This window comes from Oryzias latipes, chromosome 18, assembly GCF_053564925.1.
Source record: "Oryzias latipes strain Hd-rR chromosome 18, Olatipes_Hd-rR_3.1".
NCBI classification, from domain to species: Eukaryota; Metazoa; Chordata; class Actinopteri; order Beloniformes; family Adrianichthyidae; genus Oryzias; species Oryzias latipes.
This window is the reverse complement of record NC_136254.1, coordinates 36624774-36652619: the sequence shown is the minus strand read 5'-3', so window position 1 is coordinate 36652619 and position 27846 is coordinate 36624774. Positions and strand designations below refer to the sequence as shown.

Sequence of the window (27846 nt, the reverse complement as noted above, 5' to 3'; positions counted from 1 at the left end):
AGACACACACACAAACGCACGCACACACTAACACAAACACATAGACACACACACAAACGCACACACACACTCACACAAACACATAGACACACACACACAAACGCACACACACACTCACACAAACACATGCTGACAGAGTCACAGACTCACACAGGTTGTGTGTTACACAGGTTTATTGGTGATACAACATGATACACATACAATCTTCACGGTTAGACAAACATCACAGGCCGTCCGTGAGGCCTTCAGGTGCACCTGGTCAGTCGGTGACTTTCATTATCATCAGCGTGTTTACACAAACGTCACACACGTGTGCTCTCAGACACACACCAGCAGCCCTGTGAGAAGCATGGCTTACAAAAAGCTGTAGAAAAATACTCTTAAAAAATCAAACACACAAAGAGCAGCAGCTACTTGGAATGTTCTGGATCAGATGTGTTGGAGAACCCGTCTTCTGGGTTCACGGCAGGAACGTCGAACAGTCTGTGTTCACGTTAAGGTGACGCACACACCAGCGACACAACGAGACATCGGGAGGAAGCCTCATGAAGCCTCAGCTAGTTCTAGTTAGCCGCTAATAATTGAAACAGGAAACGGATCGTCTTAAAAACTAACCCACACTGTTACCTTCATCATTTTCATCAGTTTCCTTCATCACAAGGTGAGTGTTGGCAGCTTTTTCAAACTTTTTTAACTTTACAACAGGAAGTCAAACAGAAAAACCTAAAACTGGACTTTGTTTTTGGGAGGGGCATCTCTCTCATGGAAACATGGCGGACGCCAGCGCCCAAACACCAGGGAGCGCCGCTGGACACGATGAAGGTGGAGTTTGTGCAAACTAATCATTAATTTGTGCATTTATGTGGTTCTGCCTGCAGTAGAAACGCTAACATTTGTTTTTATGAATCAGTTTTTGATCTGACTCGTCTGCGATAGGTGGTTTGGGGTTGTTGTATGCTAGGCTAACGCTACCGTAGCATCGTGCTAACAAACAGAAGAACACTTCCTAATGTCCATGTGCTACATTTGTGCTTCACATTCTAGCTGGCGCTAAGTTGGCAGTCATTGTGTTACTGAGTTAGTCGGGTTAAAAAACTACTTTGTCACAGTTGTTAGTTACTTGGATAAAGCTAAGGAGCTGTTAGCATCTATGCCAACCCTAATTCAAATCTCTTTTGGTGATAATTAGCACATTTATGCTTGGAGGTGAAGGTAAAGAAAAGACAGATGTTCCTGTTGGAAGCTGCTGAGACGGTTGTCCCGGTGGGAAGTCTGGATTTGGGGAATCTCTGGATGTGAGTTTTCCCTGACAGATTGGAAGAGGAAGCTAGCGAACGGAATAACGTCAGTGAGTTCAGTGAAGTGAAGAATTCCTCTTCTAAACAGCTAAAATACAACACAAAACATCATCTTTACTTTCAATCAGAAGTAAAATAGAAAAGACTTTGGATACTTTCTGACCTCGAACCACAAACCAAACTGGCAGACGTTTAGTTTCAGTCAAACTTTTTAACCATGGAGTTTGTTTAATCTCTTGGTGCCTTAAATGTATTTAGTGATGCTCCCATGAATTTTATAAAAAAGTTCTCCATCAGCATTCAGACGGAACAGAAAGTCTGACGTTATGCAGATGACACCATCTTTATGGAATTGAGCTTCAGTCTCAGTCAAACTGAAAGAAAACTGAAGACATTGTTGTCTTTAACAAGTGAAGACGTCTTTTTTTTAAACATTGTCATAGTGTTGACTAATAAACTGAAATGTAAAGTTTTTGTGTGAATGGAAAAGAAAAAGAACTTTTCATCCTGGAAACGTCAAAACCTTAAGCTTGATGGTTGGAGGTTCGATGGCATCTCTGAATAACAAGCCAACATCTGCTCGGAATCAAATGTGGAACCACTGCGACCATCTGCTAGCTGACTAGTTAGCACAGGGGTCGGGAACCTTTTTGGCCAAGAGAGCCATAAATGCCACATATTTTGAAATGTAATTTCGAAAGAGCCATACAATAATGTAGTGTCCCTTTCCCACACTGAGCCACGGAGACTTAACCTCTTTTAGGATTCTTTATTCTGGTTACTGTAGACCACAACAAACGCCGTTCAATTAATTCAGCAACTCCTGAATCTCTCCCGCCGAGACGAGAGCGCTTCTCCCAACTTTATATTCCCCTGCTCCCGCTCCAGTCCTCCCATTTCCCTTATTCGGCCCATAGCTGAACCCCATTGGTCCAAACTACCTAACAACAGGCTGAGCGACAGAACTGAGAGCCAATCAGATCTCTGCTTGACGCGTTCAATGAACTCCAGAACTTTTAACGCGGCCCAACAGCCATCCAACTCAGACCGCGACAATTTGTTTAAAACTAAATATACAAGTGAATGTGTGCATTTGATTTAATTTCAACATTTTTAAAGTACAATAAGTCTGTGGATTCTTTTTAATAACATTGTTATGCTGTTGCTGATAAATGATGAGTATTTCTCGTGGTAGTTTTGCTGATGGTTTAGTCTGGTTGATACGTGGTGAGTTTCTGCTTCATGCAGGCGTTGAGACTTTAAACGTGATCGTAGGTCTGAATGTTCTGTAGATGTGACAAAGACTGATCACATGCAGATACGGAGACAAACACACACTGCAGTGAGTGACGGGCAGCGGGTTTTACGTTTTTACAATCCCTGCGCGATTCACCTTACTGCCTGTCCCCACAACACCTCAGCCCCACCCTCTGCTTTCTCCCTCACACATCCCGTCCTCGCAACTGCGTGCTCTTTCTCAGAGACGGGAGCGCGCAGTTTTAGGCACGGCAATTCACAGGTTTCCAGTTGGTACAAACTCTGTGAAATTATAGATAATTGTAACTGATAGCGCTGGCGCATATTTTTCTCTCCAAGCACCGCTACTACTGCACGCCTCTGGCATCGCATCGCGCCCGAGAAGGACTGGTCTAATGAAAAAAAAAAACTATAATTAAAGATTTGTCTGCGAGCCACATGTGACCATCAAAAGAGCCATATATGGCTCGCGAGCCATAGGTTCCCGACCCCTGAGTTAGCATCTGTGTAGCGGTTAGCATCCGACACTGTGGGCCAAATGCAGGCGGAGGAAGTGAAGACGTGTGCTCACTGACATCACTTCCTGCTGGAAGGCCGTCAGTCGCTCAGGTAGGTGTGGATGTAGATCTGCTGCCGGATCCAGGGGGTGAAGTGCGTCACATTGCTGTAGACTCCGGGTCCCAGCACTTTGCTGAAGCACACGCTGCCCCAGGACGTCAGGCCGAACAGCGTCCAGCGCCCGCCGTCCGCCTCCTCGCACACCAGCGGTCCGCCGCTGTCGCCCTGAGCCCGCAGCAGCGGCACGAGCAGACAGATAAAGAAAAAACACCTTTAGGATTATTTTTAGTCCGTAACCCTGAGACACTAGAACCTGAGAACCACGGCTCTGCTCTGATCCTTTCAGGTTAAAAACTGAGCTGTACCATGCAGGAGTCGACGGTTCCCGCCTCGTAGCCGGCGCACAGCATCCTGGCAGTGATGGTCTTCATGTCGAAGTAGGACTGGCACTGCGGCAGCGAGATGATGCGCACCTCGCCCTCCTGCAGCTTGAAGGGCACTGGGACACAAACGCCGTAGTCAGCAGATAAGACACGCCCCCTTTAGACGTGACGGTTTCAACATGGCTGAAATGTCCGTCTGTGCGGGTTCAACGCAGAAATGACAACGCAGAAATTCCTTTAACTAGCAGATCCAAACGTCACTTCATCTGATCTCCTTCAGTCCACCTTAAGAGGACATCAGTGACGACTCTCCACCAGCAGGGGGAGACATACACCAGCAGCCGGACTTCTGCTGGGCTGCAAACTCTCACTGTGTCTGAACGTCACAGTTCATTTATTTATATGAGCGGAATCAAACAAGGCGGCGTGAAGTTAAATCTACAGATACAGTAAAATATAAAATAAATGACATAGTAAAACAGGAACACTGATAAAAGCACCAGCAAGTAAAAAAAAAGGAAAAGGACTAACGTGAAGCCCCGCCCACCTTTCCCGGGTCTGTTTCTCCACATTCATGTCATCACTTCCTGTTTCCAAAGTGTGTTCAGATTTAATCTTTTTTTCTTACAGATGTGATAAAAATGATTAAAAAAGTATTTTTTAAATGATTTTCTGAATCTGTAAAAAAGCAGCAATAAGGTTTGGAGTTTTTTATTTTATCATCATGTTTGTTTTTTCACAATAAAAGCATAGGTGGAGGTTCTGAATGCTAACATTTAGCTCAGCCAGATGACTCATGCAGAAGAATTCCTTTACTTTTGCCTGAACTGAAGTGTTTTTGTGCGGTGGAAGTGACGAGGTGCTTTTATTTTGAAATGAACAGAAATATTTGTCACTGAAAAGAGACGAAGGATTTTCTCTCTTCATCCACAGTCTTCCTCAGTGTCTTTCAGGTCAGCAGGTCAGATCCTCATTGGGGGTCTGACCTGCTGACCTTTGGTCCAAAAGTGTGAAGCTGTGATGGAGATCGTTCCCTCCCCTCCCCCCATTGAAGCCACGCCCCCAAAGCGTGGTGAAGGTGTGGACTCACTCCGGTTGCCCATGTGACCCCAGCCGGTGATGTAGCAGTAGGAGTCGGGGGAGGGGAGCTGGCCGGGCCGCGGCAGACACACGGGTCGGACGAACGCCGTCTCCTCCACCTGTCAGTCAAACACGGACACGTCAGTTCTGCCGCAGCGTGTCTGTGACGCAGCCGGGCGGCGCCGTCTGACCTCAGAGTCCAGCTGCACCACGCTGATGTCGTAGTCGACCACGGCGCGGTTGTAGCGCGGGTGGACGATGATGGAGCGCACGCCGCGGCTCTGGCTGTGGGCGGCGGGATGGTCCAGGTTGGTCAGGCCCAGGACCACCTTCCAGAGGTCGGCGCTCTCCCTCCTAACAAACAAGCCCACCTCAGTGACGGCCAATCACAGTGCAGCGCTCGTGACAAGCCCCGCCCTCACCCTTCAAAGCAGTGGGCCACGGTCAGAACCCACTTCCGGGCGATGAGCACGCAGCCGCAGACGTGCCCGCTTTGACCGCTCTGCAGCGAGCACTGCCAAGGCCACGCCCCCTGCCGGGACACCCGCCCTCCCAGGATCCGCTTCCTCCTGTGGCGGGTCACGCCCCCGACCTGACGTTGGCCGCACTCTGAAAGGGTGAACGGTATTAAGGCCCAGACGGCTGAGGCCCCGCCCACAGAGGATGGCAGCTGCTGCTGAAGGTTGTCATGGAGCGGCGGTGGGCGGGGCTTACCCTCCCTGGTGCAGAGGACAGAAACCCTCCTCCTGGAGTGACAGGCATGGCTGCAGGAAACACAGAACCGGTCAGAACTGGTCAGAACCTGAAGAACAAAGGGGGGGGTGTCTCAGGAGGTCCAAACTGGTACCTTCTCTTCTCCAGCCGGGCCTGCAGAGCAGAACCGTTCCTCAGATTCCACTCCGGATGAACATGTAACCAACGGCGACGGCCCGCGACGCCAGGCTGATCTGTTACCATGGAAACAGAGGAAGGAACCCTGCAGAAAACCACAGGGGGGGGTCACCTTGTAGGCCGGTTTGGAAAGTGTGTGTGAGTGATACTGGGGGGCGGGGCCTGAGTGGTAACCTGACAGGTAACAGTAGGAAAAGTTCTGCATCCTACAAACAACAAACAAAAAAAAAAACTGACGACTCCGGAAATCTGTGATCCATTGAGAATGTCTTTATGTACCTGCTGTGCACGTGCATTAACCCAGGGTTACCATGTGGAGCGTAATTACGCTAACTCATATCTGGTCTTTTGGAACCGACATACCCAGAGTAAACAAGTTCAGACGGATTTCAGCCAGAGTTCAGGGTTAAAGTCAGGCTAGTTTAAACATGCTTCTATCTGGGCAGATTGGGGTCTAAGTGTGAGTTTTTTTCCGTGGGTTTTATTGTCTAGCTGTTTTACTCTGTTTTAACTAGTAATTTAAACTGTTATGTTGATTTTTTTTCTGCACCATGAGTCAGAGTTTGGTAGAGGATGATGACCAACCGCCTTGTGCGGTAAAATGTTAATGTTGCAATACTTAAGACAGTATTCACGGTATTTGAGCTCCTGTCTTGTGAAGTGGGACAATACTGCGTAATTCATGTATTTGATGTGAAAGTTAAAACCCATTGGTTGTAACCTTGGAAAACATTACCAATGTCAGATGTATAAATAAAATTAAAGCAAAACATTAAGTTAGATCAACATAAATTGTGTTAAGTGATTCAATTAAGTTGGATCAACTTTTATCCTTTGAGAGTGAGCAACAATATTAATTTAAAGTTGGGTCCAACTGCAGTATTTAGATTGAATCAACTTAAATTTATTAGTTTGAACCTAAGTACATTGAGTAGGACCAATATGATTCATTTTTGTTCAAGTAACTGTCTAATCATGTGGAAATCATTTCCATAATTTTTTTATGTTCATTCAAAGTGAACGTTTTTTGAGTGTAGTTTACCTGCTTTGTTTTGTCCTTATTCAATAAAGGAACATAATGTTACACATTGTGTATTTATATTCATATTGAATGTGTATTTGTTTATATGACAGAGTACTAGGGCCCACTAAGGAAAAAAGGATAAAGTCATAAATTTATGAGGCTGGTTCTTTCTGCAGAAAAGCAACATCTTTTTACAGTTTTGATAGTTATGACAATGTGATACTTCATATTCTGGCACATCAGCATGTCTTCGTTTATGAAACCATACTGAGGTACAATTTCACGAAATGCCCCACATCTGTCATTTTAACAACTGTCCTCCTTTAAAACAACTGGTTACAATATTATGACTTGTCTTTTTTCCCTCTGTGGCCCTAATATTCTATCATTTTACATATAGCCTTATAGTCTATGGGAAACTGTAAATTATCTAATGATAGCAACATCATCTAAAACTCATTATTTATCCAAAATGATTGAAATTAATGATCACAAACGTTTAAATAATGACAGCGGGTCTAGTTATATGTGATAACAATGTATAGTGAGCAGTGAAATAACTATTGGTTTCCATTTGTGGCGACTGCTGACTGACATTAGGGATGAGAGTAAATAGATCCTGGAATTTAGCCTGGGGGGTATTCCAGGAGTCATGTTTAAACTAGCCTGACTTTAACCCTGAACTCTGGCTGAAATCCTCCTGAACTTGCTTACTCTGGGTATGTCAGTTCCAAAAGACCGGATATGAGTTAACGTAATTACGCTCCACTTGGTAACCCTGGGTTAATGCACGTGCACAGCAGGTACATAAAGACATTCTCAATGGATCGCCGATTTACGGAGTCACCATGGAAACGCGTGGAGAAAAAAAAAAGAAAGCGCGACACTTGAGACGGAAGTGAGACGGAGTCTGAGATTTTTATGACGGCGGAAAAAAAATACAAGTCCATCAAAAAAGTAACATGGCTGAAAAATAATTTAAATAATTTAGTAAAATTTATTCAAACTCAATAATTGTTTATACAACTCAAATTTACGTATTTATCTAACTAAATGTCACATTACTCCATTAATCTTTTTTCCATCTTAATTACTTATATTTCTTGAACTTTCATATGTTTAAGTTTGAGCTGGCAGATATGCTCATTTTTATAACAATAAAAAGAACGGGAAAAAATGCACGGAGTGCAAAAATTCATTTAAGAAGTTTCCATCACTGTCATAACATATTTAGGTGGTAGGGGTGCTATATAACCTCATCATCCTCTCCTTCACTCTCACTCATGGTGCAGAGACGTAAGCATAATAGGACAAAATAGCTCGGCAAAACACGGTGAAACACAATAAAACAGCTATACAACTAAACACATTTTGTAAAAAACCTACACTTAAACCCAAATCCGTCCAGACAGGCAAAGGGAATGATATCCCAGAATCCCTTGCGGTGCCGATCTAACAGCAGCACCAAAGTTACACCTACTTAATTGAATTAATTTGAATGAAAGTAAAATAACCGTCTGAAAACTACGTGTTATTTCTAAGCTGACTTAACAATAACAATGATTTATCTTAACTGAATCAAATAATGAAGTTAGATCAAAGTAATAAAGTTTATCTTTCCAACATCCATATGTGGTCTTATCATCCTCTCATGGTGGAAAAAGTATTGTCTGAGCTTCTTCATCCACTAAATCATCTTCAAATGGACACGCCATGCTGCTTCACCTCTCTGAAAACAAACTAACCTTCAACTAAACCTGCTCCAGACCAGGTTATGTTCAGAGCATGAGTTGCTATGGCAACTTGACATATCCTGAAACATACCTCCATTTCTGGAACAGAAAGCTGAGGTTATCAACTTTCTTAGCCTCAAACTTATCGTGGGAGCTAGCATAACCTGCTTTCTGGAATACACCCCAGCTTTAGTGCAAACCAGATTGGGGATCAATTGAGCCAGGATCACCAAGATATCCTGGCTTAATCCCTTATCCTACTTTTGTGCAACAGGCCCCTGATAACAAACAAAGACAAATAAAAAACAAACAACAAACACAACATACAAACAGGAAACAAACAAACAACAAACAAACACAACAAACAAACAGACAACAAAAAACACAACAAACAGTCAACAAACAAACAACAAACTAGCAGGCAATAAAAACACAAACGCAACAAAGAATCAGACAAACAACCATACAAACAGACAAACAAGCAAAAATTAGACAACAAACAAACAGACACAACAAACAGTCCGACTGTTGCAATGTGTGTGTTTGTGTGTGTGTGCATACACATGTGCGTCTGTATTGTGTGTGTGTGTGTGTGCATACACATGTGCGTTTGTATCGTGTGTGTGTGTGTGCATACACATGTGTGTGTGCGTGCATACACGTGTGTGCGTGTGTGTGCATGCACATGTGCGTTTGTATCGTGTGTGTGTGTGTGTGTGTGTGCATACACATGTGTGTGTGCGTGCATACACGTGTGTGCGTGTGTGTGCATGCACATGTGCGTTTGTATCGTGTGTGTGTTTGTGTGTGTGTGCATACACATGTGCGTCTGTATTGTGTGTGTGTGCATACACATGTGCGTTTGTATCGTGTGTGTGTGTGTGCATACACATGTGTGTGTGCGTGCATACACGTGTGTGCGTGTGTGTGCATGCACATGTGCGTTTGTATCGTGTGTGTGTGTGTGTGTGTGTGCATACACATGTGCGTTTGTATCGTGTGTGTGCATACACGTGTGTGTGTGTGTGCATGCACATGTGCGTTTGTATTGTGTGTGTGTGTGCATACACATGTGTGTGTTACTAACCTTACCCTAGTCCCAGCTGGCTGCAGGTCAGGCTGCTCAGCTGGTGGTTCCACTCGTCTGCACACACCTGGTACTCTGCAGCCGTCTTGAAGACGGTCAGAACAGAACCGGACTGATCCGACAGAGAAACTGCAGAGACACACAGAGGAACCTGAAGACCTCTGAAGGTTCTGCAGGTCAAAGGTTAGAACTGAAGCTGGGCTGGGTTCTGTGGTCACATCTGGTCTCAGGCTGACCCTGGATCAGAACGTTCTGACAGAACCTGCTGCGGGGATGTTGGACATGACAGACATTAGGTTCCAGGAGGGAACGTTCCTCAGACCAGAACCTCAGCAGACAGCAGGAATGAGGTCATGACCTCCCAGCCTCAGTCATGTGACCTGATGGTGGGTTCTCAGCTGCTGTGTGCCTGCTGTCTCAGAGGTTCTAGAGCAGGGGTCAGGAACCTTTTTGGCCAAGAGAGCCATAAACGCCACATATTTTTAATTGTAATTTCAAAAGAGCCATACATTAATGTAGTGTCTCTTTCCCACACTGAGGCACGGAGACATAACCTCTTTTAAGGTTCTTTATTCTGGTTACTGTAGACCACAACGAACGCCGTACAATTAATTCATCAACTCCTGAATCTCTCCCGCTGAGACGAGAGAGAGCGCTTCTCCCAACTTTATATTCTCTCACTGCTGCATCAACCCTCCCATTTCCCTTATTCGGCCCATAGCTGAACCCCATTGGTCCAAACTACCTAACAACAGGCTGAGTGACAGAACTGAGAGCCAATCAGATCTCTGCTTGATGCGTTCAATGAACTCCAGAACTTTTAACGCGGCCCAACAGCCAAGTTAAACTCAGTCCGCGACGATATGTTTAAAACTAAATATACAAATGAATGTGTGCATTTGATGTAATTTCAACATTTTTAAAGTACAATAAGTCTGTTGATTCTTTTTAATAACATTGTTATGCTGTTGCTGATAAATGATGAGTATTTCTCGTGGTGGTTTTGCTGATGGTCTAGTCTGGTTGATACGTGGTGAGTTTCTGCTTCATGCAGGCGTTGAGACTTTAAACGTCATCGTAGGTCTGAATGTTCTGTAGATGTGAGACAGACGTGGAGCCAAACACACACTCACACACTGCAGTGAGTGACGGGCAGCGGGTTTTACGTTTTTACAATCCCTGTGCGAATCACCTTACTGGCCGTGCCCCACCACCCTCTGCTTTCTTCCTCACACATCCCTTCCCCGCTACCGCGCGCTCTTTCTCAGAGACAGGAGCGCGCAGTTTTAGGCACGGCAATTAACAGGTTTACGGCTGCTACAAACTCTGTGAAATAATAGAAAACAGTAACTGATAGCGCTGGCGCAGATTTTGTTCTCCAAGCACCGCTACTACTGCGGGCCTCTGGCATCGCATCGCGCCCGAGAAGGACTGGTCTAATGAAAAAAAAAAAAAAAAGTATAATTAAAGATTTGTCTGCGAGCCACATGTGACCATCAAAAGAGCCATATATGGCTAGCGAGCCATAGGTTCCCGACCCCTGTTCTAGAGGTTCTGGAGGTTCTAGAGGTGAGTGTGGGTCCTACCACAGCTCCACTCGTCAGAACTGTCCGAGCAGTGCTTCTTCCCGTCACACCACAGCGTCCGATGGACACACTGGTGGTTGCTGCAGGCCAGCTCGTTGTCTCTGCAGACGGCTGAGGACGAGTCACGGCGTTATCCTACCGTCATCACAGACCATGAACGCACCGCAGACACGCAGGAACTCACTGCAGTTAGCCTCGTCCTCCATCAGGGGGCAGTCCGAGAACCCGTCACAGATCATGCTGGGCTTGATGCACGCCTTGCTGGCCGGACACTCCCACAGAGCGCGCTCAGAACAGCCTGGGGGAGAAATTAGACTCAGTCGGATTTGTGCGTGCGTAATTCTTGATTTGTGCGTAAATTAGGATTTGTGCATAAATTTGGATTTGTGCGTGATTTGTTACTCACATAATACGTTTTGTGTATAAATAAAAAAAATATAAAATGAGAAAAATACAAAATGTAATTTACGTATGCACAAATTAAGATTACAACAGCTTGAAACTACTAACATACACACATCTTTAAGAAACACGCACGAATCCCTTGTGACGCACACACGAAGCCAAAGTTACGCACAGATCTACCGTGAGACTGTTTTCACGTCTCACAAATTCGTCCGTAAGTGCTGCGTTTAAATACCAGTGGAATGCTCGGTCATTAGAATGTTCCTATCAGCCTTCCCTTCTAAACGTATTTCCTTCAGTGGGTGTAGCAGGGCTTAAAAAAACTTTAAAGGAAAATAAAAATTATTATCTGAGAATATGACGTTCACTTGTAAACGCTAATATATATATTAAAAGTATATTATTCTCTGAGAGGCTGATAGGAAAGTTCTAATGACCGAGCATTCCACTGGTATTTAAACGCACCACTTACGGACGAATTTGTGAGACGTGAAAACAGTCTCACGGTAGATCCGTGCGTAACTTTGGCTTTGTGTGTGCGTAACAAGGGACTCGTGCATGTTTTTAAAGATGTGTGTGTGAGTAGTTTTAAGCTGTTGTAATCTTAATTTTTGCATACGTAAATTGCAGTTTGTATTTTTTTCATTTTATATTTTTTTAACTTACCGTAAATTCCGGACTACAAAGCGCACTCGATTACAAGCCGCACCCACCCCTTTTCACGTGTTTAATTACTTTTATACAAACACAAGCCGCGGCGGAGTTCAAGCCGCATGTATTAGGCAACATTGTTATCCTGACAAATCACGTCCTGACTCCCAGAGTGAGTGTGATTCATTAGCACACTGTGGGAGGAGTCAGCTTTGCCTCAGGCTCATGTATTTGAGTATACCAACATCTGCCAACCAGTATGCACGTCTATTCTGTTCACAAGTTCCTCAGTTATGGTGTTTTTATTTCATTTTATTTTTACTTATTGACAATCTAGGTATCATTCATAAAATTACAAACAGTAACCATATAATCAACATTACATCCCTCAGTTATGATGAGGAAATTTACATCCGCGATTCCCCATTTCCCATGAGTCTCAGGGGCTAAAGGCGGGGCCAACGCCCGGCTCGCCATTCTGTTGTACGTGTTTAAGAATGAGCAGGTATCAGCAGTGCATGGAGGGGTGAACGGGTAAAGCTCTCCTTCCGCTTGTGTCGCGGCAGCGTTATGGGAGTAACAGGACTGGTTAAAAAACCCACCGGTAAAATACAGCAGCGGCGACTGAAAAGCGCGCACCTCAGCGTGATACGCGCGTCTCAGCGCGGCGCATGGGTCAGAAGCCTCTGCGCTCCACGCTCGCCCCGCGCGCTTCTTGTCTCCCCTTCCTATCTACTCCGACACCTCTGGCCAGGGCGGCTTCAGGGAGGAGCGCTTCGTCCCCATTGCGCCGGTGGACGGAGCAAATCGTGTCTGTGCAGAGCAATCGGACTTAATACTGTACGTTTTGTGTATGAGGGCGGATGCGTTGTTACGTGTGGGAGCCTTCAGACTGCCATCGGCCCCGCAGCTCACACGACACGCAGTCTCCAGCTCACACGGAGGCTGTGAGCGTTGCAATGCAAAACTCCGCTCAGTCCTTAATAACCGTTAAAACGACCACATCAATTTGTGTTTCCAGTCGTGTCCCGACAAAATAAAGGCTGATGTTATTCCCACATATTTACGTGCAGCCAGGATGCAGATTGCAGCTATTCCGTCACGCAGCTGACCGGCTTTTCCAAACCCGTTGGTGATGGTGGATTTTTTCACGCTGCTTTTAACGATTGCTTTTAACTTGAAAGCTGCATCATAATGTAGTGGCGATCACGTGCACGTTGGGTCTAATGGCACCAAAGGATTCTGGGATGCGGCTGGGCATGCGAGTTTCTTTTTGTTGAACCATGACTGAAGTGTCTAAGACCTGAAGTGACGTCCATGCTGTTTGGCTGCTTAGAGGTGTGTTGAAAAATAATTGCCTTGTTGCTTGGAGTTGGATAGAGAATTCAAACTATACACTGAGTCCGAAACTACGTACATGGCGTAAGCCAATTAAATCCATAAATTAGCCGCGTCACTGAATAAGCCGCAGGACTGTTAGCGCAGGAAAAAAGTAGCGGCTTATAGTCCGGAAATTACGGTATACACAAAACGTATTATGTGAGTAACAAATCACGCACAAATCCAAATTTATGCACAAATCCTAATTTACGCACAAATCCGACTGAATCTAATTTCTCTCCATAGAGGGGGGACATGGGGGTGAGAAGGAGCCTCCGTTTTCTGTCCCTGAAAATAAATTCTGTGGGACGTTTTTTACAATCAGGTGTTACTTGTGCAAAATTAAAGGTGGAGCTTTTGATTGACAGATGTGTTGGCTCATCCAAACGTTCCTCTTTCCCACCTCTTTTAGCTCCTTTTGGAATGTTGTGGAGGTAGGCGGAGCAAACTCCTGTCAATCTCCCGTTCCCGTTGTGAGCTTCATCTTTCGCTGCCTCTTCTGGGAGCAGTCAGTGTGTGTGTGTGTGTGTGTGTGTGTGTGGGTGTGTGTGTGTGTGTTTATGTGTAAGTGGGGGGGGGGGGGGGGGGGGCAGTAGCCACTCACCACAGTTCTCTTCGTCGCTGTGGTCGTCACAGTCCAGGTGTCCGTCACAGCGCTTGATTCCCAGCACGCAGCGACCGGACCGACACTTGAAGTGGCTGGGGGAGCACTCTGTCGCCATAGCAACACACCATCAACTCAACAAAACAGCACCGACCCTTCAGACTCAGCAGCCTCAGACTGCATACCGTCGACCCCGTCCTCCGGCAGCAGGCAGGCGGCGTCCCCCCCGTCCTCTGGGAACTGACTGCAGTCCGAGTCTTCGGGCCACTGCAGGCCGACGATGCTGAGCACCGACTCACACTTCTCTTTGGCGTCACGACACAGAGACCTGCGGGACGGCGGCGGGACAGAGCCGGAGGTCGTTACAGCCCAAAGCTCCACCCACTAACCAGAGAACCAGGAACCAGTCCACCAACGCTGCTGCTGAAACCAACAAACGTAACCAACGACTACACAACTATCTAGTTATCTATGGATCCATCAACCAGCAACTAACCAGTCCACCTACAAACACTACATAACTAACCCACCAAAGGATGACTGGAGCTTCTTGGTTCAACAGAACCAGCCTTTGATGGACCAGCTGGTCAGACTAACTAACCCGCTGAGCCTGAAAACCATCAGTGACACCAGAGGACCTGCAGACTAGTCACTGACCTGCAGGGCGGCACCCTCTGCAGACTAACCGGGTCACACTTTGGAACCAGCAGCGTGCAGGCGTAGAACATGAGGTACTGGTAGCAGCCGGTTTGGACCAGAGCGGGGAACAGCGAGGACTCCCAGGACACGGAGCTCTCCCTCTGGGACAGGTGCCCCAGCAGGTTGGGGTAGCTGGTCAGGTTGTAGGGCAGGTTCATGCACAGCTCCAGGCTGATGGGCTCACAGCGGCCTGCAACACCACACATGCCGGTCTGACCGTTTCCATGGCGACAGCAGCTGTGCGGCTCGGGCGACTTACTGCAGGTGCCGTTCCGGGGGTCACAGGCCCCGTTTCCCTCGCAGGTGGACGGGCAGGAGGGGGCGGAGCAGACGGGCTGACCGGGACCGCAACCGCCAGGAGCTGGAACAAGAACGGTGAAGGTGGAGATCAGAGGATGGAGAACACTGAGAACACGGAGAACATGGAGAACACGGAGAACACGGAAAACATGGAGAACACGGAGAACACGTAGAACCACCTCCACTAGTGAAGAACCATCTGGTTCTTGTCTGTGGAAACAGAGAAACACTAGGTTAGCAGATGGACCTGGAATCCCTCCATGACGCAGAAACCATGATGAATCATGGGAAAAAAGCTGTTCTCATGGTGTGGGAACAGGAATGTTCCTCAGGTTCTCTGATCTGATGAAGAGTTTTTCAGTCAAATCTAAATGCTTTGAACTTAAGTCCAAATGTCTGATGACGTCTGACTCCTACGTTCATGTAGGGGGTTGGAACAGATGAGATGTGGGCGTGGCCATCACGGCACACAGACGTGAAGCAGATGTCTGCAGAGGTCAAAAGGTCGTCTGTCTTCACAGAGGTGGGTGGAGCAGAACTTACTCTGCTCTCGGCTGCAGTGCTCTTCATCACTGCCGTCCTTGCAGTCGTCCTCTCCGTCGCAGCGGAACGCCGACGGGATGCACTGACCGTTCCCGCACTCCAGCAGGCCCTGGCTCTTACAGGCTGCACACACAGAAGGGGTTCACCTGGACCTGCTGGAACCAGGACTGAACAGGTTCTGCAGCTGCAGATGTTCCATGTTCCGCTGGGCGGTTCCACAGAACACGAGCAGACCTGAACCTCAGACTCACAGCAGTTCAGCTCGTCGCTCTTGTCCAGACAGTCGTGGTCGCCGTCGCAGAGCCAGTCTCTGGAAACACAGCGGCCGTCGCCACAGCGATGCTCCCGGGACAGATTGCACACTGAAGACACGACACGGAAACGGGCTTTAGAACTTCTGCAGTCCAAGATCCAAGAAACGCCCATCCACCGTTCAGAACATGAGATCAGAGCAGAAGCTCCGCCTCTAGAGGAGGAACAGAGCAGAAGCTCAGCCTCCAGAGGAGGAACAGAGCAGAAGCTCCGCCTCTAGAGGAGGAACAGAGCAGAAGATCCGCCTCCAGAGGAGAAACAGAGCAGAAGCTCCGCCTCCAGAGAAGAAACAGAGCAGAAGCTCCGCCTCCAGAGAAGAAACAGAGCAGAAGCTCCGCCTCCAGAGAAGAAACAGAGCAGAAGCTCCGCCTCCAGAGAAGAAACAGAGCAGAAGCTCCGCCTCCAGAGAAGAAACAGAGCAGAAGCTCCGCCTCCAGAGAAGAAACAGAGCAGAAGCTCCGCCTCCAGAGAAGAAACAGAGCAGAAGCTCCGCCTCCAGAGAAGAAACAGAGCAGAAGCTCCACCTCCAGAGGAGAAAACAGAAATATAGCTCTACCTCTTTAGTTCCCACACGTTTGTTTTCTCACCACAGTTGAGTTCGTCACTCAGGTCTCCACAGTCGTCATAACCGTCACACCTTAGTGGGGGGGGCAGACAGCGTCCGGTGTTGCACCGGAACTCTTCATCGGCGCAGTCTGAGGAGGAGAGCAGGGAGGTCACATGACCTGAGAGTACAAACCTGAAGAAGTATTTTAGCATCTGTTGGTGTCTATGTATTATTGAGTTATGAAATGATTGAATGAAACTCCCCAGTATGTCAGTCAATCAATCAATCAACCAACCAATCAGGTATTTCCCACAGATAAATCCCCTCAGAAAGAAAAACTGTAGAACTCCTCACACAACGTTACGCTAACATTCAAACCAAAAACAGAAACAGACAGATGCATTGTGGTCCTCTGTATGACATCCTCCTCCTGATGGTCAAAGGTCAAACACCTCAGAGGCGGGAAAACCACGGAGATGGTTACCAGATCTTTGTCTGTCAAGCCTAGCGCTGACAGAAGTTCTGAGCTCACTTCCATCACGGGTGGAGAGGATGCTTTTGTTTGGAGGAACTCCTGCAGCTCCAGAGAGAGCTTTCCCAACAACACTGCTGGGATATGAGACTCTTCATCGCCACTGCAGGCTCCTCTAGACTCTTCTTTGCCGCTCCAGGCTCCTCTAGACTCTTCATCGCCGCTCCAGGCTCCTCTAGACTCTTCATCGCCGCTCCAGGCTCCTCTAGACTCTTCATCGCCGCTCCAGGCTCCTCTAGACTCTTCATCGCCGCTCCAGGCTCCTCTAGACTCTTCATCGCCGCTCCAGGTTCCTCTAGACTCTTCATCGCCACTGCAGGCTCCTCTAGACTCTTCATCGCCACTGCAGGCTCCTCTAGACTCTTCTTCGCCGCTCCAGGCTCCTCTAGACTCTTCCTCGCCACTCCAGGCTCCTCTAGACTCTTCATCGCCGCTCCAGGCTCCTCTAGACTCTTCATCGCCGCTCCAGGCTCCTCTAGACTCTTCATCGCCACTGCAGGCTCCTCTAGACTCTTCATCGCCGCTGCAGGCTCCTCTAGACTCTTCATCGCCGCTCCAGGCTCCTCTAGACTCTTCATCGCCGCTCCAGGCTCCTCTAGACTCTTCATCGCCGCTCCAGGCTCCTCTAGACTCTTCATCGCCGCTCCAGGCTCCTCTAGACTCTTCATCGCCACTGCAGGCTCCTCTAGACTCTTCATCGCCACTGCAGCCTCAACTAGACTCTTCATCGCCACTGCAGGCTCCTCTAGACTCTTCATCGCCACTGCAGGCTCCTCTAGACTCTTCATCGCCACTGCAGGCTCCTCTAGACTCTTCATCGCCACTGCAGGCTCCTCTAGACTCTTCATCGCCACTGCAGGCTCCTCTAGACTCTTCATCGCTGCTGCAGGCTCCTCTAGACTCTTATTTGCCGCTCCAGGCTCCTCTAGACTCTTCATCGCCGCTCCAGGCTCCTCTAGACTCTTCATCGCCGCTCCAGGCTCCTCTAGACTCTTCATCGCCACTGCAGGCTCTTCTAGACTCTTCATCGCCGCTCCAGGCTCCTCTAGACTCTTCATCGCCACTGCAGCCTCAACTAGACTCTTCATCGCCACTGCAGGCTCCTCTAGACTCTTCTTTGCCGCTCCAGGCTCCTCTAGACTCTTCATCGCCGCTCCAGGCTCCTCTAGACTCTTCATCGCCGCTCCAGGCTCTTCTAGACTCTTCATCGCCGCTCCAGGCTCCTCTAGACTCTTCATCGCCACTGCAGCCTCAACTAGACTCTTCATCGCCACTGCAGGCTCCTTTAGACTTTTCATCGCCACTGCAGCCTCAACTAGACTCTTCATCGCCACTGCAGGCTCCTCTAAACTCTTCATCGCCGCTGCAGCCTCCTCTAGACAGTTTAGCACCGTTTATCCCTTAGAACAGAGAGGCTCCGCCCTCTTTGTGTTCATTTAGGCTTTTGGTTATTTTTCATCAAAGTTTAGTCATTTCCAACCTTTGAGCCTATATAATAAACTGTTTATGTTTAAGTGAACTTGTTTTTATTCTGTTCATCTTCAAACAGTCTCTTCTTTCTGTGATCGTAGGGTTTGCACATTCTGCAGCAACACAAAGACACACAAAGACACACAAAGACCCAAATGCTGCATCTGGAAGGTGGAGTAAAGGGCGAGAGACAAAGAGCCTCAATAAAAAAGGCTCTCTCTTTCTTTACATTCAGTCTATATTTTCTTTTCTTCCTCATCTCCATGGCAACCAGACAACAACACAAAGTTCTGGAGGTTCTCTTCCTGCTGGTAGTTCATCCATCAAACTCATCACCATGGCAACAAACTGAATGAACTCCAGTTCACAAACAAAAGTGTGTGTGCATGTGAGTGTGCGTGTGCGCGCTCACCACAGTGCGTTTCGTCGCTCCAGTCGTCACAGTCGTTGAAGCCGTTGCACACCAGCTTCTGAGGGACGCAAATCCCCGTGGCGCACAGGAAGTGCTCCTTCCCGCCGCACACGGCTGTCGACCAATCAGAGCAGTCAGGGCAGTGATGTCATCATAACGGGACCAGCGCAAAGGCAGCACACTCACAGGGTCGGCCTTTGATCTGGCGTGGAGTAAAACACCCAGGTCCTTCTGCTTCTGGGGGGGAAGGTGAGGAGGGCGGAGCCAGCGATGACATCATGCTGCTGAATTGCGAGCAGCGGAGGAAGTCGGGCCAGGAGGCGTTGAACATCTGCAGGACGGGCTCGCAGCCTTCTCTGGCCGCCTCACAGAAGGAGGCGCAGGGCAGCACCACCTGCCTGCACGTGCACACACAGACGTGCACGTCAGAGCGCTGTGGCGGCCGTGAAGTGCACTTCCTGTCAGAGGCCTCGGCCCGCCCCGCCCTCTGACAGGAACAAGTGTGTTCTGATTTCAGGGCGTTATTTTTAGACACAGCTGCTGCTCTGCTTACTGTCCAAACAGCTGACATGAATGGGGGGCACGCCTGGGGGGGTGACCCGTTACCTGCTGTGTGCGCCGCCGCCGGGGATGCACTCGGGCAGCGCCAGCGAGCAGCCGAACAGCATGATGTGTCGGTAGCAGGAGAGTCGGCCGAGGTAGCTGAAGAACCTGGAACACAGACGCAGCGTCACACGCCTGCAGGGTGGAGGACGCTCTCGCACAGGAACGCCCCCACCTGAGGGGTTCTGCAGGGTTCAAACCTATCTGGATCAGCTTCATCATGACCTCAGATCATCTGTCAGTCATCTGCTGCTGACACCACACACTAAACATGAGGAGATTACCCACAATCCTTCAGTCTACCGATCAATAGAGGCTAACCACAGGTTTACACGGAAACACTGATCCAGACGTCAGTGTCGCCGTGTTAGCCTTAGCCTCATTAGCTAGTTTAGCTTTTTCAGAACCAAAAGAAAAAGATCCAACTTAAATCTTAAGGTGGACTGGCAGAGTTCACTAAAAGGTCATGACCTGACCTACTTACTGGTGGAGGGGCCATGGCACAAAGAGAAAGTGATAAATGTCTGTCCAAGAGGTTGCAGGTTTGATTCCCGCCTGCTGACCCGCATGTTGACATGTACATGCGGTACCCATATACCCCCCCCCCCCCCCCCCCCTACCCCCACGGCTCCCCCTACACATATGGCCCCCCCCCCTGCCCCCACGGCCTCCCCCTTCCTCTACATTTAGCCCTCCAAATGCAGAGTTATAGAGTCCCACCCTAGAAACTCCATAGTGTGACTATGTAGAGCCCTGGATTATAAAAACTATGATCACTACTTTATTTGTTTAAATATGTTATCATCTAGAAGGACAGGGAGGAGCTGGGGGGTGGGGGAAGAATCCAGATCAGCCCTCCTGATGGTCTGGTTAGTGGCGTGTGAGGCAGCTCTGTACCCATCAGTGTGTGCACGTGTGTGTGCACGTCAGCTGGTCAGGTGAGGGAACAGGTGAGTCACCTCAGCAGCATGTCCACCTCCGTGCTCTTCACCACGGCCACAGAAGACGCCAGCCATGTCTGGTTGTAGGGCAGCATGTGACACTGAGGCTCCAGGACCAGCTGACAGCCTTCAGGGAGGAGACAGAACCAGAACTCTGTTAGCGCCCCACGGAGGGGGGGGTTAGCAGCCATGAGGCAGGAACATCCCAGATGATGAAACCTTAGAGTAAAAACATCTGCTGAAAACCCTGACTACAGACAAACACCTGAGAACATCTGTGATAATGATCCATCTGTGGGGGTCTTCTCACCCAGAATGGGGGGGTTTGTTTGGTGATCTACAGCTAATCTGCTGACTCATGCATCAGTAGTCACATTTGTCTGTTAAGGTAACCATCAGCTTTGGTTTCCTGCTCCTGTTGCATGTCTGAAGCTCTGCGTGGCGCTCTGCGTGGCGCTCAGCGTGGCGCTCAGCGTGGCGCTCAGCGTGGCGCTCTGCTGACCCGACAGCTCCGGTTCTGTGGAGCCACTGAACCAGAATCTGGATCCAGCCTCGGTTCCCCTGCAGCAGGTCATTCGGGTCTGCAGCTGGACTTCAATTTGATGACTGAAGGTGGGGGTCAAACTTCCACTTCAGTGCGGTGACCGCGGCTCATCCAATCAGAGCGTGGGGGGGGGGACTCATCAGCATTCAGCTCCACTTCCTGTTCCTCAGAGAGGCTGAAGGACAGAGGCAGGGGGGCGTCGCCCATCCAGCCCTGATAAATGATTTATCCTCAGACTCAACCTTCACCAGAACCTGCTCTGATCCACGCCGTCCTCAGCTGCAGCAGGCGGGTCTGGATCAGAACCAGAACCATGCTTCAGCAGGAGGAGGAGCGTCACATCAACGTTTATCCTCTTCATCTTTCTTTGGTTCTCTACAAACTATGACTACATCTCCCATAATTCCCTGCAGTTGGGGTTTTCACACATACCTGTGTCAGGTGCTGAGGTGGGGCCGCTCTTTGGCCAGACAGTACCTAATGATGTCACAGATGACAGCCAATCAGGAAGCTTTGTATATGGCGGAGTGGGCGGAGTCTGTGAGTAGGAGGAGCCAGGAGGGTTGACAGTGGTGGGCGTGGTCTGGCTGGTCTGGACCAGGTCTTCACTGCGGTTCTGGAGAACAGAAGTGACGTTTTCTGCCTCCAGCTTGGAGAAGGAGGGAATGTTTGTGCTGTTGCTATGGTAACTGGGGGCGGAGTCTGCCATGGGCTCGGGGGAGGGGAGGGGACTCGAGTCCAGGAGGCCGCCTCCGAAAACACCTGCAGACAAAGACAGAAGGTCAAGGAGCTGATCGTCTGGTCATCAGAGGATGGACGGGTCCGACACGCACAGACCCTCAGGTTCTATCATATTCTCCTCAACCAGACTTCACATCCGTTGTGGAACTGGAAATGTTGTTCTTGTTTTTGCAGAACACTGGAGAACGTTTGTCCTGCAGAACCTCATAGGTTCTCATCCCTGCAGGCGTGACGTTGACGCCAACGCAGCAGCAGGCTCCTCCCCTTCTGGAACCAGAGGTCCCGCTCAGGACAAACATCTCCAGACGGGTTTCTCTCATGAAGGTCAAAGAGCAGAAATCCTCCATGAGTCCTGGAACATCTGATGAGTTGACATTCAGAGTCCAGATGGACCTTCATGCAGGTTCCTGCGGTTCTACAGAGACGCTGCTGGACCGGACGGGTCCATCAGCCTCAGGTGAAGCTGCTGGACCCGTCAGCTTCAGTCTGCCTCTCTGGTTCTGGTTCAGAGCAGCTCCTGATCCAGCGTTCACCACCAGACCGGACATGCAGAACTGTGGCAGACCGGTCCGGTTCTGATGCTCCTCCCACTGGAGGGTCACACAGGCTGTGTCCGAATTACCGCCCTAACCCCTAATTCGGACACAGCCACAGAGAGGAGACATGAAGGCCATCAAAGCCCAGATGTCGTCAACAAACAGAGGAGAGAGTTCTCCACGGGTTCTGTCACGGTTCTGAGAGGACAAACACGCTGCAGCCTTCAAAATAAACGGTCCTTCTGGACCAGAACCGGGTCCTTCTGGACTTGAACCGGGTCCTGCTGGGCCGTGGTGTGAAGGATCGGAGCAGAACAACAACACAGAACTTTGGAAAAACATTTGGAAACGAGTCCACAGCTCTGGTTCCAATAAAATGTCCTTTCAAAATAAGACTCAGCAGAACACAGAGAGCTCTTTGTTCTGCTGGAGTGTCAATCATTGGTGGAAGGAACCAATCAGAAGACGGCACACTGCCACCTGCTGGTCTGGAGGAACGTCTGGGTGGTTCTGGACGCGTGAGCCGGACCAGCAGAACCATCAGGAGGAACGAGTCAGAACCTCAGGTTGGGATTTTCAGAAACATCCGGAAATCTGGTCTCTAACAAGCAGAATTATGGGATGTCATGTCGGGGAGGTCACAGGGTTCATGTCTCTCATCTCTGAGGAGACGTTTGTAAAGGAGAAGCAGACGACCTCCAGGGAGGCGCCGGAGGACGGATGGAGGGAGGGAGGGATGGGGGGAGGAGGACAAGACGAGTGGAGGACGGATGGAGGGAGGGAAGGAGGGAGGAGGACGAGAGGAATGAAGGAGGACAGACAGAGGAAGGAGGGATGAAGAACAGAGGAGGGCTCCTCTTTAAAGGTGAATGTTTGGAATTCCTCCCTACCCTCCTCTGATTGGCTGAGACACGGAGCTGTCATGGCAACCACATAAAGCACACACACGCGCACACGTGCACGAGGAGTAAATAACAGTAAATGTGTCATCTGTCCTCCTACACGCCGCATCATCCCTCCATTTTCTGCTGCCATCCAGAGAATAGAAGGATGAAGACGTGAGGAGGAGGAGGAGGAGGAGGAGGAGGGGAGAGCAGGAAAAAAGAGAGGAGAGAATGAAAGAAAGAAAGAAGGAAATGATCAAAGAAAAAGAGGAGTGATTAAAAACAAGAAAGAAGAATCAAAAAACTTTTTCCTTTTCCTCCATTCGTTCTGCTTAAACCCTGTTTTTCTGTTTTCATCCCTCTTTCTTTTTATGCTTTCTTTCTTATTCCATTTGTTCCTTTCAACTTCCTCTCTTCTTCTTCATCTCTCTCTTCTTCATCTCTCTCTTCTTTATCTCTCTCTTCTTCATCTCTCTCTTCTTTATCTCTCTCTTCTTTATCTCTCTCTTCTTCATCTCTCTCTTCTTTATCTCTCTCTTCTTCATCCCTCTCTCTCTTCTTCATCCCTCTCTCTCTTCTTCATCTCTCTCTCTTTGCTCCACCCCCTCCTCCTCCAGGACTCTTTCATCTCGTTCCTGTTCTCCTTCCATCATGTCTTCACGCTGAAGAAGCTGCAGATGATCAAAGGACCAGAACACCTGCAGCGTCCACACAAGCCCCTCCCCTTTCCCAGGTCATTCCTGAGCAACTGCTAGTAATCTGATTACACTAGTTACCGCACCAGTCACAGACAGCGGCGAGTCCGTACCCGTCAGAACCAGAACCAGCAGCAGCAGTCCGGCCAGCAGGCTGACGGCAGGAACCAGGATGCAGAGGAGGAGCCGCGGGTGATTGGTGGACCCCAGCTTGTGAGGACACGCCTCCATCTTCCCCTCAGGTGCTCCAGTCGGGTTCTGTGGGGGGTGGCAGAGAAAGGTTCAGACACCTGATCGGTTCTGGTCCGGGTCACGGTGTGGGACCCCCCCCGGGCTGTGTTTAGGGGGGGTTCTGCCTCTCAGAGTTTCCGTTGGACTCGTCAAAGTTATTTCTGACCCAGAATGACGGCCGGACAAAACCCGACACCACCACCAACCCCTCCACCCCTCCATTGCCTGCGTAACCCCGCCCCCCACATGAGACCCCCTCAGGCGTCAGAGGAGATGTGGGGGGGGGGGGGGGGGGTTCTCCATACCTAAGCTCCATCAATGACCAAACACCCCCACTCCCCCCAAACCTAAAGCAGAGATGCTGTCTGCTCCGTTACCATGGAAACATGGTAGGGGTCATGATATGGAAGAGACTTCTGGGAGGACGGGGTCGTCACGGCAACAGACTCCGGAGTTCACCTCAAGTTCTCTGAACTTCTGTCCAGATCTCCTAATATTCTAACGTTCTCCTGACGTTCTGTAAACGTTCCTGCAGCACAAACCGAGCTGTAACATTTGAGGTTCTCCTTCGGATCAGAACCAGAACTGGAAACATTTTTATGAAATCCTCAGACGTGTGAGGAACCGCGTCTGAGCTGATTCCTTCAGAAACCGGTTCATCTGCATGCAGAGGATCGCCCAGCTGTGACCCGTCAGAACCAGAACATCCAGCCCTGACCCGTCAGAACCAAAACATCCAGCTGTGATCCACGTTCTCAGCTTCCTCTGTTCCTGCAGGTTCTTCCTCCAGAGTCTGGGTCACACGGTTCCTCAGCAGCTGCAGAACATCACTGCTACACCAAAGCTCAGAACCTGAGGAGACCCAGCAGGCGAGGGCTTCAGAACCAGCACGTTGAAGGTTCTGGTGTGAGGAAGCGGTTCCCCAGAACCAAACGTAAATGTAGAAGGTTCTCCTTCCTCCAGGTGAGGTCGTGGGTCTGGACTCGTCAGATGCCTGAACTTCAGGACATCCGGGTCGGACCTCCTCACCTCCAGCTGATCTTTCAGATTTATTTATTTGGGTTTGATCTTCCAGAAGAATCATGCGTTCAGAAGAACGGTCACGTGATTGAGGATAAACAGCCCTACGTCACAAACAAACAGTAAAAAACTTCCCAGGTGAGTTAAGGAGCTTCTGCTCCTGCGCAGTAGACTGGCGAGGGGCGCGAGGACAGACGGACACTCACCGCTGCCGCTCCGTTCAAGGTGACACGCGGGAAGAAGTCCCGCCGCGCGGACATGCCCTGCTGCTGCCGAGCGCGAGACCATTCCTCTGCCCGCCGCCCGCGAGCCGAGCGCTAACTAAGCGGCACGAGACCCGCAGGCTCCGCCCCATCGCTTTCCCACTCTCTCTAATACGCGCGCACGCGCAGGTACTTAGCATGTGAGGCTGTTATGAGGACTAAATCCAAACACGCGGCCGCTGGTCACGTGACCCCAAACCTGCCAGAGTTGGATGTGGATCGGGACTTTCAGAGACGTAAACGGGAACTTCCGGTTTTCTAAATGAGAATTTTAATGAAGCTGAAATCGGATCAAAGACAGATGAAAGCCGCCTTTGATCTGCTTCCCGGTCAGGGCCGTGTCCACCTTATGCGGGGCCCGGGGAGGGGCGTTAGGGGGGGGGGGGGGGGGGGGGGACAGGTCCCTGAAATCTATAAAACCTTTAAACCAACCAGATTTCAAGGATAACAAACTAAAAGTTTATTACTACATTTCAAAACAAAAACATTTAAATGAACCAAACGACGTACTCTAAAGGCCCGTTCACACCGGGACGAATTTCGTTGGCGAAAACGCCTCGTGACTAAACAAAGGGCACCAATGAGAGTGTGCACACCGACGCGAAAAAACGCCACGCGTCAAAAAAAAAAAAACGCCTCAGGTTCGTTTTTTTTTTTTGACGCGTCGCGTCGAAATCTATTCGACCAATGAGAACGGCGCTTTTGCACACGTGTCTGGAGCTTCTGAAGTTACAGTAAAACACAACTTGGGGGCGCTCAAACACAAAACTGCCTTGCTGAGCACACATACCAGCGAAGAAGATAGACGCCGAGTAGCGTCTACACAGCCGTGAAGCAATAATGACGGCCATTCTAAAATATCCCCGAACCAAACACCAGTTGGAGCTACTGGTGCTTGAAATATTCATGTTTTCTTTGTTTGATTCTGACAAGCGCGTAAATACTTGCTCTCTTCCTCTGAGTGAAAAGCGACTTTAAGAAGCGTAAAGTTGCGCAGCGCCACCTTGTGTACAGGAGTGTTTCTGTTTACATTAAGCGCCATCTAATGTCAGGGAATGAAATTGCATGTTCGCTCGGCTCATCGTCAGCGAAAATCGCCTGGGTGTGAACACAAAAAACGCTGGCGAATATTCGTCCTTGGTCTGAAATGTTACTAGTCTTACAGCAGTTTTCAACCAGGTTTTCTTCTCAGAATGCATCTGAACTTCCAACTAAGTGGGAACCTGTCGTCTTGACTGGACCCAGCAAGCTTTTTTTTTTTTCCTCCCGATTGTTCTGCTAAACAATGTTGTACCTTCGTTTTTTTTTTGTTTTTTGTAGGGCCTTTACAGTGATGAATGCAAATAAATACAGAAGTTATTTAAATAAGTTTCCTTTCAATTCTAAAGTAATTACACTAAAGATTAATTAAAAAAGTAATGAAAAAAAAAGACTAAATAATGATTTAAAAAAAAGACACCTAGAGGATTCTGGGTAAAAACCAGGACTGCAATATACTAAGAAGAGCTGCATTAACCTGATTTAAGAGAACACCTCTACTTACTGGTCCGTGGGCACATCACCTTAAATACAAAATGAAATACATTTTTATGTTGCAACCAGGACCCGGTTCCTGTTTTCCGGGTTTTTGCCGCGACATGACGAGCTAACAGACTGAAAATAGACATAAACCTTGTGGAGAGACGACCGTCACGCAGAAATGATGGAGAAAAAACTTTACAGTTTTTGTGTCAATCCAGATGCACCACTGCAGACGGACCGCAGACCACCGCAGACGGAGCGCAGACCACCGCAGTCTACTGCAGACGGACCGCAGACGGAGCACAGACCACTGCAGATGGAGGACAGACCACTGCAGACGGACCGCAGTCCACCGCAAACGGAGCACAGACCACTGCAGACGGACCGCAGTCCACCGCAAACGGAGCATAGACCACTGCAGACGGACCGCAGACGGAGCACAGACCACTGCAGACGGACCGCAGACGGAGCACAGACCACTGCAGACGGACTGCAGTCCACCGCAGACAGAGCACAGACCACTGCAGATGGAGGACAGACCACTGCAGACGGACCGCAGTCCACCGCAAACGGAGCACAGACCACTGCAGACGGACCGCAGTCCACCGCAAACGGAGCACAGACCACTGCAGACGGACCGCAGACGGAGCATAGACCACTGCAGACGGACCGCAGACGGAGCACAGACCACTGCAGACGGACTGCAGTCCACCGCAGACAGAGCACAGACCACCGCAGACGGAGCAGTGTGACGTTGACGTGGACATTTTAAATTCCAGGGTCTGTAAAGGTGGGCCTCCAGTTTTAACCTCTAGTGGTCAGAGGAGGAACTGCAGCCTTTGGTTTTCTGGTTGGCTTTTATTTTGAAAGCAGACTGTTCATCGTGAGAAACCATCAGCATTCAAACAGCAAAATGTAAAGAAACCTCCTTCCTGCATAATTCTGCATTTTTGTTTTCTGGACTCTGACCTTCGGATGACCTTCATGAATCTCAAGGCCAGTCTGTGACTGAAGCTCTGCATGTTGTGGCTGCCTCATGCTGAAGGTCATCTCTGGACCGACCGCTGCTCCCCAGCTGTCTGCTCTGCCCCCCCCCTGCAGGCTCAGAGTGACGC

The 27846-nt window shown here is 49.1% G+C and overlaps 1 protein-coding gene across 2 annotated transcripts; it reads right to left on the bottom strand.

Annotated features, from left to right (window-relative positions):
• Positions 1 to 155: 155 nt before the first annotated feature.
• corin (corin, serine peptidase) lies at positions 156 to 27834 on the bottom strand. 2 transcript variants are annotated; one of them, XM_078936851.1, is made up of 24 exons: positions 27701 to 27834; positions 23810 to 23954; positions 21273 to 21602; positions 20315 to 20423; positions 19359 to 19463; positions 18939 to 19150; positions 18753 to 18866; positions 16379 to 16486; positions 15731 to 15841; positions 15480 to 15602; positions 14896 to 14997; positions 14595 to 14826; positions 14123 to 14265; positions 13938 to 14045; positions 11082 to 11195; positions 10898 to 11008; positions 9317 to 9440; positions 5424 to 5552; positions 5291 to 5340; positions 4999 to 5185; positions 4768 to 4930; positions 4587 to 4695; positions 3479 to 3612; positions 156 to 3338 (listed from the first exon to the last, which is right to left on the bottom strand). In XM_078936851.1, exons 1-24 carry the CDS (start codon positions 27779 to 27781, stop codon positions 3153 to 3155), a joined length of 3330 nt encoding a protein of 1109 aa, XP_078792977.1. In that variant the 5' UTR covers positions 27782 to 27834; the 3' UTR covers positions 156 to 3152. The 2 variants fall into 2 exon arrangements, with proteins under 2 accessions (XP_078792977.1, XP_078792978.1); XM_078936852.1 differs by lacking the exon at positions 27701 to 27834 and adding an exon at positions 25154 to 25322.
• Between the last annotated feature and the right edge of the window lie 12 nt (positions 27835 to 27846).

Coding starts and splice junctions, on each gene's coding strand:
- corin (XM_078936851.1), bottom strand. CDS start 27,781: ATGACCTTCAGCATGAGGCAGCCACAACATGCAGAGCTTCAGTCACAG. Junction 14,046..14,122: donor GCCGGAGGACGGGGTCGACG/GTATGCAGTCTG, acceptor CTATGGCGACAG/AGTGCTCCCCCAGCCACTTC. Junction 3,613..4,586: donor GGGTCACATGGGCAACCGGA/GTGAGTCCACAC, acceptor TTTGTGTCCCAG/TGCCCTTCAAGCTGCAGGAG.